Source organism: Doryrhamphus excisus, linkage group LG20 (genome assembly GCF_037039965.1).
Source record: "Doryrhamphus excisus strain RoL-2023G ecotype Guam linkage group LG20, RoL_Dexc_Guam_v1.1, whole genome shotgun sequence".
Lineage (NCBI taxonomy): Eukaryota > Metazoa > Chordata > Actinopteri > Syngnathiformes > Syngnathidae > Doryrhamphus > Doryrhamphus excisus.
The window spans coordinates 11,522,300-11,541,732 of record NC_136376.1 but is presented as its reverse complement, the minus strand read 5'-3'; the positions used below and the strand labels follow the sequence as shown (position 1 = coordinate 11,541,732).

Here is a 19,433-nt window from a genome sequence, read left to right as displayed (position 1 = left end):
TAGCCTTGTCGTTTTTGTGCTAGTTGAATCCGTTTCTACAAGACCACCACCCTTGTTAGCAATATGTGTGGTTACAATTACTTCTCCCCGGGCCCTGTATGCTGTGTTCGCCGTTACAAATTCAAGCTCCATCATTAGCTTTATTAATGTGATCCATGCTGGCCTTTGATTTTGCTGCTGCATTGGGGTATAAAGCCTGCGTTGGCTGTAAATGATGCACGCCCTTCTGCTTTCATGACAGCCTGTACGTTCCAACAAAAGGGAAAATTAATTTCCAGCAAGAACACTCTAATGTGACTCAATATGAAATGGATGCAATAAGTCATTAAAGTTTGTGTGAGCCTTTCTTTTAAAGATTCTCGTTAGAAAAGACAAAATGAGGATTGATCTAAAATTGGATCTCCAGCCAAGGGAAATCCTCTGAGGCTAATATGGATTTGTTGGAGGATATTGGGTACAAATTCTCTGAAAGAATGGTGAATGTTATTACATGTCCAAAAGGCAATTTAATTTTGCACTTCTGAAAATAGTAATATCCTGCAAACAGTATTGTCGAATTAGGGATTCCTATTGCCAACCACAGTAATACGTCGATGGGTGAATTCATTTTGTGTTTAAATGCATATTTCACAGAGATGATAATGCTAAATAAACAGTACACACCATTTACCTGTAAAATCTAAAAATATCCAATACAAGACCTGTTGTGATTTTACAAAGATTTTACAAAGAATAATGATCAACTTAATGTGGTGGTGGTTTTCAAAGTTGTTGTAGTTGGCAGTGACAGGTATTTATAATTCTTTGGTTGTCCAATTTCCTATTATTATTCCTATTTACACACCTAGTACCACCACTACTTACTCAAATACTCAGAGGCTACCTCCACTGTGAGAACCTCCTGTTTGAAACAACGGCAAGGTACGGTTGATCATATGATATCAGGGTTGTGAATGATGAATCGATGCGACCGGATATCCGGTTGACAACCGAGCGATTGGGCTGCGCTGGTTGCAGCCTTCTGTATCGTTAAGAATCAGCCATAAATCTAAAGATGAACTGATTGTGGAGACTTGCTCCGAGTATCGCAAGAGATACCAGGTTGACAGACTGTCTGCTGGCGAAAGAAATGAACATGTTGCACAATGACTACAGTGTTCCCTTGTTTATCGCGGGGGATAGGCTACCGAAATAGCCTATAATAAGTGAAATCCGCATAGTAGCCAACTGTAGATATATAGACTTTCTTTATTGTCATTGCACAATATCACAGCAGTGAAATTGCCAACGAAATGTCATTGCCTGGCTCCCGCATAATAATAAATAATAATAATAATAATGTGGAGAATAAATAGATGACATCAAATATGAACAACAATGTACAGCGTAAACAGTAATTTGTACAAATAATTTAAATAATTTTGAATAAATAATAATAATTGTTTATTTATTGTTTATTAATTGTTAATTTATTTACGATCATTTTAAACTGTATATTTTAAGGCTGTAACACCCGTCACCATACACTTTAGAGACCTTTCTTAGACAGGCATGAACATTTTCTCACATTTTTCCTCTCTATAGAAGGACAAGCATCTTCCAGCTCACGCACACCTGACCCCTTCAGGATACAACGGTACTACAAGTGACTTCCGTATGACTTGTATTGGTATTTTATTGTCTGATTGGTTATGTCACACTCACATTAAAGACAATTCACAGGAAAGTCATGTTATATAGCAAATGCTTCTGCAACATTATATTATTGGCGGCATGCTGACATGGTCCAACAACAAGTAGGCAGGGCTTACACATTGAGAGGAGAGGAGAAGACGCATATTAATATCCATTTTATTTTGGGATTGTTCACCTGGCTCCCCTGGCCACTAGGCACCAAATATTAGAACATTTCTTATTATGATGCAATGCAGTTGCATAGGCTTCAGAAAGAAATATTAACACAGCTCACCGAAGCAATAATTCCCTGTGTTTCTACATGAAGCTAAGCAAAATTTTGTTTTATCAGTGTGGTTGCCCTTAGGGAGTCAGCCCCAAAGTCATTACGACACGAGCTACTAAATGTGAGATAAGCCTTGTAGAGTGACAGGTGGACTGAAGTCGCTTTTAAATGGGGGGGGGGCTTGTTTCTGTTTTTGATTCATGCACTTAAACCACATTCCCTGCTGCTGTTGTCTGAATAAAGGTACTCTGGAGGTTTTAGTCGTGAAAATTGAGTAATTAATGAAGCATGCTATGTGCCATTAATGGAGTAAGAGAAGCACAAAATGCAGGATGTGTTTACTGGGACAGTAATTGCAACTATAAGGTCATGCAAAAAAAAAAAATCCCCAAGAATGAATAATTAAAGCACACATTTCACTCTCTCTAAACAGCCCTCTTCAGAACAGCCAGTTGTGGAGGGACTGTCCTGCCCATGCAAATGACCCACTGCTCACCCCACCCCTCTCTACAGTATGCTAGGCTAAAGAGAGTATGGTTTTGCCTTGCTATGACAACGACCGAGCGTGATTCCTGGAATAAATATGACTACTGGAGAAAGTACAGCGATGCAGCCATACTTTGTATGTTAGAACAAGGGCAGGCATTCCAGAGACCCAACTGTACATACTGTATGTTCCCTTCATTCATTCATTCATTCATTTTCTACCACTTTTCCTCAAGACGGTCGTGGGGGTGCTGGAGCCTATCCGAGGCGGGGTACACCCTGGACTGGTGGCCAGCCAATCACAGGGCACATATAGACAAACAACCATTCACACTCACATTCATACCTATGGACAATTTGGAGTCGCTAATTAACCTAGCATGTTTTTGGAATGTGGGAGGAAACCGGAGTACCCGGAGAAAACCCACGCATGCACGGGGAGAACATGCTAAATCCACACAGAGATAGCCGAGGGTGGGATTGAACCCTGGTCTCCTAGCTGTGAGGTCTGCGCGCTAACCGCTCGTCCGCCGTGCAGCCATGTTACCTTCAATGATGCAGAATTTCTTTAAGCTGTAGAATTAATTGTTGGTCCAAATGTAAAGTTCAAAACCATCCATTTTTTATCCCGCTTGTCCTCACTAGAGTGGCGGATATCACAGGGCACATAAAGGCAAACAACCATTCACACTCAACAACTCAACAACCATTCATACCTATGGACAATTTGGACTCACCAATTAACTTTGCATGTTTTTGGATTTTTACCTGCACAAAACCCACCCACGCACGGGGAGAACATGCAAACTCCAGACAGAGATGCCCAGATGATTTCCCAGATGTTGTAGTTTGGTGTCTCTGCTGTTGCATCTGTGCCCTTGTTATTATGTAATGATGTGGCTTCAGTATTGTGAATCAGTGTTTGAATCTCACTAAGCCTCTAACACAAATACTTTAACCACCAATTGTAAAAGAGAGCAAGCTTCTGACTTATTTTAGAGTAAGGTGACGTAAAACCTTTGCAGAGATGACAGAGAACAAGGTCAACTGTGACACATTAATGGGTGGCCTCGAGGAGAGCCTGCTAATTTGTTCCTGGTCAGCAGGAGTGTGAATCAGCAGGGTGTTATAGTGAAGGTGATCAGTGGTGAAGTTCCAGCTTGTTCTTGTCCTTGTCCAAGAACCAGTACTTCTTTTTAGCCTCCATGACCAGCTCAACCCTGCACCCGTATCCACCCATCCCTGCTAAATGAGAGTTAAGTTGACGACTGCATTCCTTCTATAAAATGATGTAAAATGTATCATGTGTTGCAGATTTACTGAATTTCTGGAGCCCTTTGAAAGAGTCATTCAACCTGAGGAGCTTTGGCTGTACAAGAATCCACTGGTTGAGTCCGATCATATTCCCAAGAGGGTCATGTTCGTAAGTACCTTCTGTATAATTATACATTCCCACTGATTACTGACTTGATAGCCTCCATATAACTGCTCATTATTTCCATCTATCTGAACCACTTTCTCCGTTTAATTCCGTCTCATTTGTGAAGTGGCCAAAACCCCCATTTAGGATGATTAGTACTGTGATTTGGATGAGCGTTGGTTTGAGATGATAAATATTCGAGGGGTGTTACAAAATAGTGCCGATTAGCCTTTCAATGTGAGCAGGGTAATGGTGATGAAAGGCTCTGATGACTTTCTAACTAATATCATTCAAACTCAGCAAATAACCTGTGGAATACTCCATTTTGCAGATTTAGGTGACTTTCAGTATTGTGCACATCAGCTATGATTTTTGGAAGGCGTACACCGCATGAATAAAGGATGCGCCAATAAAGGATTATTGTGGTGTATTATGACAACAATGAAGCTCGAGTGTGTGTTTGGATTCAATAACCCAGTTCTATTTTTCCAAGATGCAACTCATTCATACATTCAGACAATAATGTTGCCATGGAAAACGTCACTCTACTATGTCCCAAGTACCCTTGAAATTTTAATGGGAAAGGAATGGGATTATATGAGCAACTTACCTCCACCTGAAAGAATGAAGGCATGCTCAGCAGGGCCTGTACCATCTGCTCTTGAGGAAGAAAAAAAGACCCTGGCCATTATTTGAGGAATTATGGTGTAGAGAACTGTAGCTTGGGGAACAGAAACATGTGAGCTTGGGGATGAAGGAGGCTAGTAATGAAACACGAATGATGGAAGCCTGTAGGGCAAGTGGGAATGGAAGGGTGTGAACTGACAGCGGAGATTAGTTTTAGAGAAAACCAGCATGAACACTGGGAAGCGGTAGGGGCATCTGGAGCTTGTACCTCCTGGTCAGAATCACACACATTGACTTTGTACTGTTATTTCAATTAGAATACATGAAAACTAACAAACTGACAGTTTATATGCTGTTTGATATTACACACATTATTTGCAATGCACTCTATTAGGTAATTTAGCTTTAATTTTGTGAAGAGATTAAGATTAAGACATGCCTTTATTCGTCCCTCGGTGGGGAAATTTGTATTGCACAGCAGCAAGAGTACAGAGTCAGTTAAGCAGTAGAGAATACACAATATAGAAAAATAAACAATACAAACAACCCAAGTATTAACAAAATCAACAGTTTTTCCCAGCGGTATATACAATACAGTATGTAGATAATATGAAACGAGATGAGATATATGACCAGTCTATACACTGAGATCTTGCTAGTGAGTTAATATGAGGCATTATGGAAATACTTCACATAGAACTTAGTATATTGCATTTAAAGCCCTTAATATTGCACATGGAGGTTGATCAGATATTGTACAGTGAATGGGGTCTGGAGTAACTATACCGATTATAAAGCAAGTATTACACAGATGTACATAGTGGTGTAGAAGTCTATTGGGAGCAGTGCTGGTGTACAGCCTGACAGCTGCAGGAAGAAAGGACCTGCAATATCGTGAAAAAGGTTCAACTCACATTCCATGTGGAAGTGGTTTCTTTTTGGCTTACTTTGTCCGATAATTTTTCTTTTTAATCTTCATAGTCAAAAATTCACAAAGTTTCCCAATCAGGTGCATTGTTAGCTAGCTCATATTAACATGTTTTCTCGTGTTATAATACACAGAAAAGGTAACGAAATATGTGTTCGTGTTTCACATAAGGATTGTGGATGATGGGCAAAATTCCCCCAAAAGTGCAGTTCCCCTTTAAGAAAGTTTTTGAAACTGAGTGGGGAAGAAAGACAAAGTAAGCCAAAAAGGAACCACTTCCACATGGAATGAGAGTTGAACTGACTCCATGTCCAATACAAAGTCATCTAGTGTAAGAAAATGTAACATTACTGACACCTTGAGACCATAATACCACATTTGGCTTGTCTTTCAATATAATTGTAATAATAATAGGCCACAGTCAAGCTGAAAACTGTGATCATTTATTATTTTAAACACAGAGCCAGTGGTCGATGTAGTGAGGGACAAGTGGATATCCTAATTACATTTTTATACTATTGCCTCTTGAGAGGATATCAATTTTTTTGGTCTCTAGATTGACATTTATACAATAAGCTTTTGATGAAATTGTAAATGTTGTGGCCTTAGGAGTGTTCAACTTCAGTGGTGTCCCTGCATTTTAACTAAATGAGCGACTTTTGAAGTCGGGCCAGACGTATGAAAAATTGTTTGGTGGTGCTAAATTAGCATGACTTAATTTGTTATGGCTGTTCAAGACATGAATCAATGAGTATGTTAAATGACTTAGTATTCACATAATGACCCGCTGCTTATTGAGCCCAGTGGTTTGACAAGCAGGAACACTCCATCATTCATACACATCAATCATCTCACAATGTGCAGCGACAGCAGCAGTAGGAGATGGTGGGTGGTAAGTGTCAGTCACTTTATACTCCAAGCACTGCCAGGTTCAGTAGTTTTACTGTTAGCGGGAGACTTTATGGCTGAATCCCAATTCCACCCCTTATTTCTATCCCTTCGTCTTACGCCTACCCCTTTAAGGAAAGCTGAATTTTGGGAGGGAAATCTCCCCATCGTCCACAATCCTCGTGTGAGTCTTTGCTGTGCATTCTGAAGAGAGAAAAACAAGTAAAAAAAACATGTGGGTGCTAACAATGCACATAACTGGATACACCTCTTTCGACCTCCAAACAACAGTTAAGTTTTCTTAAAAGTGATCCTTTGTATCCCTTGTAATGTATCGTAGTTGAGGTAACAGTTCGTAGATAGCTGTTAAAGAATTATTAATAAAGAATAGAGACATTTATAAATCAATAAGTAATGAAGAAGTTACGGTTATAGAAGCCAAAACTAAATAAAAATGAAGATTCATTGAGACAAGAAGTGAGACAATATTTGAAGGGCATTGATTCCCGTTGTTATGGTTGGTTGGTTTTCTCAGTCAGAGAAACGATGTACAAAGCCTGTCTGCATGGCTACAGTATATGACAGATGAATGGATGGGCAGCTTAGCTTGGAAATGGAAGCACTGGTGCAAACACTGAATTACAATTGAAGTCTGTGTTGCTTGGGATTGTGTTCCAACATATTTTACATTTTATAGACTAAGATACCGTACAGTCATCCCTAGTTTATCACAGTTAAGTGGTTCCCAATATAGTAAACATAATAGTAGATAATAAGATTATGATATACGTTCAAAGTGCAGGTAAATTTAGATATTTTTTGCTCATATATAATTATTACTATATTAGGTTGAACAGTACAATTCTTTCAAATTTGGCCTAATTTGTATGTGGATATCAGAAGTTGAATAAACCGGACCTACGCGTCATTAAAAAGCCATCTTTTGCTATGTTACGAAAACTTTGGATGAAGGTACTCACGAAAGCAGGCGATTGTGTTCTTGTCTGAAAATAATTTTTTTAAAGCGTCCATATAGCCCTCTTGAGAGTCTTTCTTTCTTCTTGTTGACTCCCGTTGCACAAATTGAGGCAATATTTACTTCCATAAATACACAGCAGATGTGTGACTTTCTAGTGGTCACTAATGTAATATTACTGACGCTGTACTGTACTGTACTGTACTTACTTTCATGGCTTTTGTCATATCTGTATTTTAGTGCATTTAGTCACTATTTTAGTCATTCATTCTAAATGTGCATATTTTGAAAAACTATGATAGTGAGGCCTGCACGGCGGCCACATGGTTAGCACGCAGGCCTCACAGCTAGGAGACCCAAGTTCAATTCCACCCTCGGCCATCTCTGTGTGGAGTTTGCATGTTCTCCCCGTGCATGCGTGGCTTTTCTCCGGGTACTCCGGTTTCCTCCCACATTCCAAAAACATGCTAGGTTAATTGGCGACTCCAAATTGTCCATAGGTATGAATGTGAGTGTGAATGGTTGTTTGTCTATATGTGCCCTGTGATTGGCTGGTGACCGGTCCAGGGTGTACCCCGCCTCTCGCCCGAAGACAGCTGGGATAGGCTCCAGCAACCACATGACATGTGAAGCCACAAAATTGGAAGCGTGATGTGGTGAGGAATGACTGTACCATTTATTTTGAAAAGTTGGAATTTTTATATTTCCTTAGTGGTCCAAACTAAGAAGAAGAAGAAAGTGCACACCCAAAATACAATAATTGAAAACACCAAGTCAATCACTTTCAGAAAGGACTATATGAGATTGCAATATGGCCTGGATGGTAGCTCATTGATTGAGTCATTATGAAACTGGCAGAAATATTGCTGTTATTTACTTTAATTGCTCCCATCTCAAAAGGTCACATTGATGGCTGGAGCCTGACAAAATTAGCAATTAATTTTGCTGCTTTAATTAAAAAACACATTTGTTTTGCTTCTTGCAGAAAAAAAACATAATGAACTGGTGTAATTATCGGAATGCCGGACAAAAATTGAAACTGTCAGTGGCAAAATCTCAAGATAAGAGTGTTGAGCAACACTCTGAGCAACGACTATTCCTATACATTGTGAATAAACATTGCTCATTTTATAATACGTAAAAATGTTACAAGACCATACCATCATAGAGCAGGTGAGTAGGACATCAACCTTTAACATGTTGCTAGGTACTTAAACTTGTTTCTATGGCAACAGAAATCCAGCACCCACTACTTTATTTCCAATAGACCCTAGTCTCTCTGAGTGTCCTTCAGCAGCTTCTCTAAATGCGCCAAAAGTCGCTATCAGCACATTATTATTGTGAAATACTAAATGAGCCAAATGTCGCTATCAGCACATTATTATTGTCAGTAGGTGTAAAAACGAAATATTTTTTTGCAGGTATCCTTCCAAACCATTGATCCAAATTAATCGTAAAACAGTGGCTCTCCAGTGTCATTTTTTTGTTGAATTGAGATATATGCTAACCAAATTAGCTAAATGCTAATCAATGTTTCCCATGTAATGTAAATCCAATCAATCCAATCCAGAAAGCCACAAATGTTTACGCAAAACATGTTTTTTTATACTTTTACAGTGAAGGTTTTACATACTGAAAACAATTTCAAGTGCAAATAAATAACAGCAATCTCTTGTTCATAATTATTGGTTTCAAACCCGACCGTGATAAGTGAATTTCCACAAAGTGGAATTATCCATCCATACATCTATTTTGTGTCCAATGTGTTTGTTTAACATTATTAGAGCACTCTAGATATGAAATAACACCCCTATGGTCACCTTTACACTCATATTGCCCAATATAGTAGACATCCTAATTGTAAATAAGCCGTTTAAGACATAAATTAGACTGTTATGGTGTTAGAGGAGCTGAGTGAGGGATGGACAGGAAGTGATGTGGCAGGGTTCAGAGTTGAGTTTGAGTTGAGCCACAAAAGTAGCCCGTGTTTTTATTAGGGATATTTGTTACAGAATACACTCCCTGTTGTGAGATAATTCCAACTTGCAATAAAAGACAGTGAAATACTGACACCTAGTGACTAGTGTAGAATATTACTATATGTCAATGTCAAATACTTCTTTTGAATGCCAGCAGTGCTTCTCAGTTATTGACTGCCATGCCCCCCCCCCCCCCCCCCATCCCCCCGGGAATACTAAATACAAGAGAAACTGATCATATTCATTCATTAATCTGTACTGTACAGACTGAACTTGAAAGTGAAACATGGAAAATCAAGAATATGGAGCGCATACAAGCGTCCTATGAATTTGTACATTTTGGTAGGTTTGCATTGAAATGAAAGCAAAATGAAAACTGGACCAAACCCATTCAAGGACGGGGGGAACAATCAAACTCGACACCTGCAGCAAAGCAAAGAGTTCAGCAAAGAGTTCAGTTGTAATTGAATTATACTCAAGAACAAAGACATGTGTTGTAATTGTGTTCCTCCCTACAATGGAATCTTAATAACCTTGTAAAAACCAACACAGCCATCATTATCGTATATGAAATATTAAACCACGTAGGTGCTTGAGGCCGGTGTTGTTCAAGGTCATACAGCAGCAGCAGTCAGTAGCTGGAGAATCACAACTTCAAAAACTCTGGATGGAATGCATACCAATTGAAGTTGGTTGCTGGAGAGATGCTTGTCAGCGCTGTTGAGGCGCCCTTGAGCTCGGAACCACACTCCCACTCCACACTCAAAGTCTTCATGACCACATAATCCATCATCCATGTTCCATGTACACAGATAATGTGTGTGCATGGCCATTGCCCATATGAGGCATGCCCTCATGCCTGCTTTTCCTTTAGATTTTAAGTTAATATTATGAGAACACTAGAGAAAGAAAGGCATTCTGAAATACAAAATCTGATTTTTGTATGTTCTGGTAAAACGAGGATATTCAGTTTGTTTGGTTTGAAATAAACTATGAAAAGAAATGTTACAAAGATGTAAAAGCAGCTCTCACAAGAATAAAACATTGGAGCCCACCTTCCTCCAGCCTTGCCAGGCCCTACAAAGGATAAAGGTGTAGACAGGAAGGATGGGATTATCAAATTATAATAAATCAAATTATCATACAGCATGTTTTGGTACGATCCAACACACAGTCCACTACAACAATTTCCCAGTTACCAAGGGGCTGAGGAAGCCCGATACGCTTTGAGCAATGAGAAGGTTATTTGGCGGCTCTCTTGGGAATGAAATCCGGATAATGTACAGTATACAAGGGGGTCATTTCCTGTGGCAGATTTCATGTCAGTCATCAGCAACAAGCAAATAAGAGCTTAGAGAATATATAAGACTGCAACACTCCACTCTTGTAATAACTGTTTGTCTTGATTTCCTCACAGGCAATCTCCTTCCTTACACCACTGGCTGTGATTTTTGTTGTGAAGATAATTCAGAGGACTGACAAGACTGAAATTAAAGAGGCATGTTTAGGTAGGTGGCGCTAATTACTTTTTCTACTTTTTACGGAATTACTTTTTAATTACTGAATCTCTAATGTGCTGCTTTTGAGAAAGCAATTCTTAATCAGCTTTATGGGCATTTTTTTCTTTGTTTACTGAAACCAAGGGGCTTTTGGAGACTTGGGCGCATTATCAGAGAGCGAAAAACATTTAATAGCTATCCATTGAAGAAATGTGATGATTACGGAACCGTTGCCAAAAGCGGAAACAGCACAGCGAGGAGTTATTTTCAACAAACGAATCACTAAATAATAGCAAAGTACTCAACCTGCAAAAAAATCACACTTACAGTATCTTGTATATACAGTATACATACAGTATAAGGTGTTGGAATTGGACTGCTGTTGATGTGTTTGGGTCAGAATTAAGTTATAAAAGAGAATCAGGTGTGGACTCCTGTACACACAATAACCAGCACAGAACGCGTTGTAGATCTTCCAGAATCGGCACCTATTCCAGCTGTATTCCTTGGATTTCGTGCTTCCCACGAAAACAGTCTGTTTTAATTTATTCCGCCCGCGGCCTGCCTCCAGGCATGCCCACTGGTTGGTTACACTCCCAAATAGCTGCCAAACCCAACTTTTTGGAGTTGATAAATGGTATAGGAGTTGATAATAAACAGCGATTTATCTTTTTAAAATATCGGCTTTTAACATACAGCCATATGTGTTGGATCTCAAATCCAATCCAGAAGTAGAGACTGAACAGTCCCAAGTTACTCCAAGACATCTCTGAATGGTAAGTAGCTACAACATCGGTAATGTGTAATGGGGTTATTACACGGTTTTTATGGGACTACAAGTGTTTTAATTTAATTTGCACCCCACTCATGAGATGCACACTCTATAATGCTACACAGACAAGTGCTTTTGCTCCACGACTTACACAAAATAAACACAGTTAGGACACTGATAAATTGTTACTTACTGCTTCCTCTTCTGACTCTTGGACACGACCAAGTAATGTTGGAAAGACGTCAGGCTTCAGCAAGTTTGTTGGCTAGCCCAGCTCCATACTAGCTTGTTTTACAATTTTTTTTCATGAAATGTATATAACTTATCCATCCGGTATCTCCATGTCTCCAAAGTGGCCCATGCGTCTTTTCATTTTTCAGTATGTCGCCCTTGACACCCCTGAAATAAATGAATAAGTTGATCATTAATTTTTAATTGTTCATAAATCCTCCCTCACAGTGGCCGTCACAACCTTCCTACTAATGTTTATTTCACTTTGGTGATGGTGTGTCATTTATTTAAAAGTCATCTTTTTTTAAAGTAAGAATTATTTAATCATCACTGCAAAACAAATACAGATAATGTGTCATCAGTCAGGCTTTTAAAAAGCATTTGGAAGTCAACGACAACAAACAACAAACAAACACTCACAGAGTCTTTCTTTAGCGTAATGCTTCTCAAATAGTGGGGTGAGCCCCCTTGGGACGGCCGTGATCAACTGTCGGTGGGGGGCGTGAGAAGCAGGGAGGACTTTCAGTATCAGTGCAGAACCGCCAACATGTATGTAATTTGACACATGAATACTCTTCTGCATCACTGCTTTTCATTTTGTTGCATTTCACTGGTTTCAGTTTGGAGTTCTGTCTGTACGGTACAGATGAACAAATAGATATTATCAGTTTCTGAATCGTATTTCAAATCGGGGATGCGGTGAAGTGAGGGCGGGGGCGTTTCTGTCAGACAGAAAATAACCGAGTACTACTGCAGTAACCTAACTTGCATGTTTCTGGACTGTGGGTTTTAACTGTGGGTTTTACCCAGACAAACCCACAAGCACCATGAGAAAGACAGACGCTGGCAGATGTGCCAACAACATGCTTGACAAATGAAACTGTAGAATTGTAACATTTTGGTTTTTTTTTCCCTCTATAACCATGATTAATATCACCATCGCCTCATGTGTATGTGGAAAAAAGGCAATATAGTTTGAATTAGACCATTTTCAAGGATGCTGTGCCTTTAGTGAGCCGTGCCAACTAATCTACAGTGCCATAAAAAATACTTTATTGAAGCGAAGATGAAGTAGTAAAAAGTAGACCAGAACAGAGCTGCTCCCTCTGTCAGCTTTTGGATACACCGACATTCATTTTGCAATGACAATTAGCAAACTGAGCTCCGTACGACACAATCTCCATATGAGATATCTGATGTCCTCAAATTTGCAGTTTCAAGACCCAACAGGCACATAACGTCTCGTTTGTGCAGTTTGTCCAAATAATGGAGTTGCTCAGAAACATTTACACAGAGCTCCTCTTGCCAGCACAGAAAGATGTTTTATTTCATGTCTGGCAACATGGGAGGAATTCACTTTGCCTGCAGACTGGTGGGATTAATCAGTGAGGTCTAGCCCTCTGACTAATGATTATCTCCTGAGGTTGGCTTGATAGCTAATTAAGTCGATGTCCAGTTACAGTGCAACACGATATGTCATCATATTACTCATTACAAAAGGAGCTGTAATTACTTCACAGGCAGAAGAGTGTGAAGTTCCGACTTGAGCAGATGCAACCATATAAAGTGAGCAATAGGTTTGAATTATTTTCTGGCAATTAGAAATCACAGAGGATGCACGCTTTCATAAGGCTTATTAGTGTTTTATTTTTAATGAACACAGTTGTGGACAATAGCCACTATCTAACCAACCTCAAATGAACCACCGCTCAGAAACGTATGCCACCAAGCCAATTAATGAAAACCACACAATTTTTATAGTGGGAGTGTAGGGTGGTCATTTTCTTCTGAATGTTGTGTCACCATGACAATGACAAGGATGAAATCTAACTTGGAATAACGTTTACATTTAAAAGGAAAACGATGTCCTTTGCATTTGCAAATTAAAAGTGTAAACATTGCTGTAATACAAGCACCGGAACCGTCAAGAGAGATGGATGAGGTTGGAGGCAGTGGGGCCCAAAAGGCAGGAAGGGAAATGACTGGAAAACGATAAAGAACAAGACTATGCCTAATTTACTACAGAACAAACTCATGTAGGGTCTTAGATGTGTTGGTAATTTGTTCCTGGATGCTCAAATGATGATAAATGACACCAATGGCTTCTAAACTGTCAGTCCTCCATTGATGAAGGACAATTGGTTGGATTTCTCTGGTCTTTTTGGCAAGAATACAGCTAAAGATTTAGTGGCGTTCACAGCTTGTAAACTATGTCGCCGCAATATTGTGTGGCTGCTGAGAAAAATGTGTATGTTACCGTGGCTGTTTGAATCTCTTTTAACAAAAAAAAAACAATTATATTAAACTATTATATTAAAAAGAGTGGAACCCTCTTTAGTAAATGATACAGTGGAATCTTGCTTAGCATCATTGATTCGTTCCAGAAGGCACGACTCGGGCGCTAAACAATGTAAATCCAATTAATCTGTTCCATAAAGCCAAAAATGTGAACACTAAATGTTTTCTGTCAACGGTATTTCACACAAGACTGTTTTTACATGAATATGAAATATCCGATGCTGTACATCCACGGAGGTGGCGAGAACCACAGTGATCACTGTCTAGAACACGATAGTCCTGCAAAAAAACGTGTAATGACCACATTCCACGACTGATGTTGTGCCAAGATTGTCTGTAGTTTGTAACATGCGGCTTCCGAGCTCCACGGCACCAGCGGACACGAAATGTGTCCGACAATGAGTGCTCCTCCTCGGGCAGGTGAGGCTGAAGGCAGCGGCCACACATCCCGGTTCTCCTGAGCGCCATGGCACCAGTGGTGTTTCTGACAAAGTGTGTACGACAATGAGTGCTCCTCCTAAGGCAGACGAGGTTGGAGGAGCACCAGCAGTCCCTACACTTTGACTTCATCCAGGGGTCTCCAGCCAGGAGCTCATGAGCTGCCAGTACCTCCTAAACACTTTTGAATTAGCTCTCCAAAGACCTTATTCATTAATTATCAATCCTGTACGGCTGGAGGCGGGCCATGGGTGAAATAAATGAAAACAGACCGTTTTTTCGGGAAGCACAAATCCAAGGAAATACAGCTGGAATAGGTGCAGATTTTGAAAGATCTTGAAGGTTTTTTGTGCGGGTTATGTTGTGTAACTGCCCTATAGGCCCCATTGGACCCCAGTTAGAGTCCGCTAAGGCTCCACTGTAATTTGTGTGTGTTTAAAAGACAATTTGTGTTTGACTGTGTTTTCAATTTTCCCTCCTGCAGCTGTATCACTGGCTCTCGCCCTGAATGGAGTCTTCACAAACACAATCAAGTTGATTGTCGGCAGGTAGGTGAATGCTGGAGCCTACACCAGCTGTCTTTGAGCGAGAGGTGTGGTGCACCCTGGACTGGCCAGCCAATCCCAGGACACATACAGACAAACTCACATTCATACCTATGGACAATTTGGAGTCGCCAATTAACCTAGCATGTTTTTGGAATGTGGGAGGAAACCGGAGTACTCGAAGAAAACCCACGCATGTACAGGGAGAACATGCAAACTCCACACAGAGATGCACAAAATGGCCATTGCCATTCGTTTCTGGCAATTTCAGAATTTTTTGCAATGGGAGTCAATATTTTCGTAAAGAAATTATTATGCCTGGGAAACTAAGAAAAAAACCAGTAAGAATTTTGTCAATAACGGTTTTGTGGAGAACTTTCTACGTCTGTTCCTAGGAGTGTGTGGGTGGACCACTTCACTGACACCTTTTTAAAATAATTTTTGTATGGCAAGAAAAAGTTTAACCAAATTATAATCAGATACGGAATGGTAATCGACCTGCAGTGTGAACGTAGCCCTTAAAAAATTAGTGTCCATGTGCACCAACTGCCAAAAAAAATATTTGTCTCTGACTACTGATGTCGGAAATGTGTGTTCTGCTGGCAAAGCCAGGTTTCCACCAAATGGTACAGCTCACCACGGCATGGTCTGGGTCAGGCAAACACTAATCAATTTTGCATTTAAATCATGGGTTTTGTAGGAAAGGATGGTAATATTTATGTCAGCTACGTAATTAGCACATCATTCCTTAAGTAATTGGACACGGTGAAATGTGGTTTGCATTTGTGTCTCACAGCCAGGAGGTTCTGGGTTTAAATCAGGCTGAGACTTATATGTGTGGTGGACATGCATGTTCTCCCCATGCTTGTGAGACTTTTCTCCCATAGTCCAAAAACATGCGTGGTTGGTTACTCTGAGGCTAAACTGTCCATAGATGAGAATGTGAAAGATTGTTTTGGACAGTCTAGGATTTATCTTTCCAAATCTTTCCATTTATGTTTGATTCTCAGACCCAGGCCTGACTACTTCCAGCGATGTTTCCCAGACGGCCAAGTGAATGCAAAGATGCTGTGCACCGGAGAGCCGCATGTGGTATCAGAGGGACGCAAGAGTTTTCCCAGCAGTCATTCCTCTTGTGAGTAGCAGCAATGTCACTTCCATTAATGCTCAATTAACTTACCAAGTTAATCACTCCACACTCTTTATTGCTCTCTGGTTCTACCATATCTTATCTATTGTGTGGAAATATGGGGTAATAACTATAAAAGCAATCTTCACTCGCTAAATGTACTGCAAAAAAGGTCAGTAAGGATAATTCATAATGCCGCCTACAGAGAACATACTAACTCCTTATTTCTAAAATCACAAATACTTCAACTTGCTGATATAGTTCATCTTCAAACAGCTAAAATAATGCATAAGGCTAAAAATAACCAATTAGCTAAAAATGTCATCCAATACTTCTCTACAAGAGAGGAGAAATATGATCTCAGGGAAGAACTACATTTGAAACACTTCTATGCTAGGACTACGTTAAAAAGCCATAGCATTTCAGTATGTGGAATCAAACTATGGAATGGATTGAGTAAGGACCTCAAACAATGCACAACGATGAGCCAATTCAAGAAACAATACAAGCAGTTGATGTTTGCTAAATACAAGGATGAAGAGTCTTGAACCAGTCATGATGTGCTATACATATCACTATATTGACACTTACTATGGTACCCATTATGTCATTGGATGCTCATATCACCTCCTACTTCGGTACGAGGTGCATTATTAACAAAAAGAATTAAAAAAACATTAAATTGTATTATGGAAAGCAGGAAGTGAACAAATGTAACAGTTACTGATTGTAAAAGTACCAGATGGAGGGGTAGGATTTAATAAGCTTTTCTTCTTCCTACTCCTTTTGGACATGTGGAACTGTGAACTGATTATGGGATGCACTCAATTGTAATCTGATGCATGTTCATTACCATTACCATTACCATTACCGTTACCATTACCATTACCATTACCATTACCATTACCATTACCGTTACCATTACCATTACCATTACCATTACCGTTACCATTACCATTACCGTTACCGTTACCGTTACCGTTACCATTACCATTATCATTACCATTACCATTACCAACTTAGACCCCAGTTTCCTGGATATTTCCGTGTGGTTGTGAATGAACATTGTTATACAGTCATGTTCTCCAACAGTAGACTCAAGCTCTTTTTACCTCACAAGGGTGTTAAATAGTTAAAGTGTTTTCCTGTTGTCCAAATGATTAATGTTAAATGATTTGCAGGCCTGGAATCTTTGCTGTTGGCCATACAGAATTTAGTGGTGTTCATCAAACTCTGGACAGTATGTAGCACATCAAGCGTGCCTTTTATATACACTTACCCTTTTAACTGTCATTTAGAATTAAAAAGGCTGCAATGACCCATGCCCCATAAGTGCTGAATATTTGTTTGGTTTGCCTCTCTTAAAATGATTATTACCGTTTCCAGGAATAAAAATGTATTTTTGACAAGCAAGCCTCGTATAAAAGTACTAAAACTTCTATGAGAAAATCATTTTGGTTCAGACTAATATATCTATAGATCTTCCACTAATTCTAATTAGATGCCTTGTGAAATTCCAAAGGAATTTACAAGAACCTCTTTTCAAGTGGCTTGTGAATAAATTTTTATGTGTTTGCTTGCTTAAGCATTAATAAACTGCTATAACTCATACATAAAAGAGTTTAGAGGATGCAGTATATTGTGAGATCAATGTCAGCAATGGTATTTATATGTATGTCCTTCACATTGTCTTAGTGTAATGTGGTACTCTCGTTGCTATGGGGTGGAAATACAGTTGCCGAGTGAGTATGTGAGGACTTTCGCTTTCGCTTTGGAATTTGCATGCATGATTGACCGGTGATCAGTCCAAGGTATACATGACATTTTCAACTAAAAACAGATACCAAAGTGAGTGGGTCCTTTGGAAATGAAAAAAAATTTATTTTTGTTCCTTTAAACCACACTGATGTTGTTTTAGGAGATTTCCTTTTTTTACACAGGATTACACTTCTCCTGTAAAATGTACATTAACTATGACCAGCTGAGACGCATACGTGCTGCAGGATTCTGGAAACAGAAATAGTGAAGACAAAAAGTAGGTTTTTGTCCTGTAAATGTTCCGTTAACTCACTCTGAATATGCTCCAGGCTACATGGTCTAAAATGCATTGATAGTCTTTCATGGTGAGAAATAGTCTAAATAGTCCATACTTGGATGCATCAACACTGCTTCAAAGTGCTTATTCCTACAGCAAATAACAGGCTGACAACTCATGCAAGGACTCCTGTGGCATATGCTACGTCTGGAAACATTGGGCTAATTCATATTTCATATTGCATTTTATTCTTGATGCATAGCTCAAAAAGTGAACAAATGTAATGTATTCTCTGAGCTAAAAATCTACAGAAATTACAGAGAATTTCGTCAGGGAATGAAATATTTCCCATGTATTCTCCAAAACATAAACCAAATTATATTCAGATTTATGTCAAATAGTAAAAAATATATTTCACACAAAGGCAAAAGACAAAAAAAATTATGGTCCTGACTAACAGCACTCATACATTCATTCATTTGTTCATTCATTTTCTACTGTTTATTCCAGGGGTGTCAAACATACGGCCCGCGGGCCGGAACCGGCCCCCAAGGAGGTTCGATCAGGCCCGCAGGATAATTTGAAAGTGGAAAAAATGCATAAAAGACATGGAATTAATATTTTTAATTCGCTGCAATTCATGGATTATCCGCTAAGGGGCGCACTCTTTCCATCAGAGTAGAAGACAAGCCGCATCACTGAGACAGACTGAAAACAGCAGACGGTATAAATGCGCCATCTGCTGCTTGTTACGACGTTGTTAATACCTTGGTCTCTACCTCTCCGCTACACCCTCATTAGCCAAAATGTCGTTATCCAAACGGAGAAAAGTAGATAAGGAGTGTAGAATTTTCAAAGAAAAATGGACCACGTCCTATTTATTTACAGAGATGCACGGAAAACCTTTGTGCTTGGTGTGTTTGCAACAAGTTTCGGTATTGAAGGAATATAATATTCGACGCCACTACGAGACTCATCATAGCGAAAAATATGACGGCTTGCAAGGACAACTGAGAAGAGATAAGATTAACGAATTGCTGGCGGGTCTGAGGAAACAGCAGTCAACTTTCATCAAGAGCCGAGAAGTCAGTGAAGCAGCGGTAAAAGCCAGCTACCTAATTGCTAGCGAAATAGCATTAGCATATTTGGGATACAATAGCATTGTTTGGGACAACCTACCTTTGTGAACAAATTTTCTCAGTGATGAATATCAATAAAACAA

The 19,433-nt window shown here is 39.5% G+C and overlaps 1 protein-coding gene across 1 annotated transcript in view; it reads left to right on the top strand.

The window, feature by feature from the left end:
* The window catches only part of plpp4 (phospholipid phosphatase 4), a 52,205-nt gene that overhangs the window by 19,297 nt on the left and 13,475 nt on the right, over window positions 1-19,433 (top strand). Inside the window, exons 2-5 of the mRNA XM_058058032.2 lie at window positions 3,761-3,869; window positions 10,682-10,772; window positions 14,987-15,050; window positions 16,058-16,182. Of these exons, the coding sequence (XP_057914015.2) occupies window positions 3,761-3,869; window positions 10,682-10,772; window positions 14,987-15,050; window positions 16,058-16,182 (389 nt within the window). The remainder of the gene's footprint in view (window positions 1-3,760; window positions 3,870-10,681; window positions 10,773-14,986; window positions 15,051-16,057; window positions 16,183-19,433) is intronic.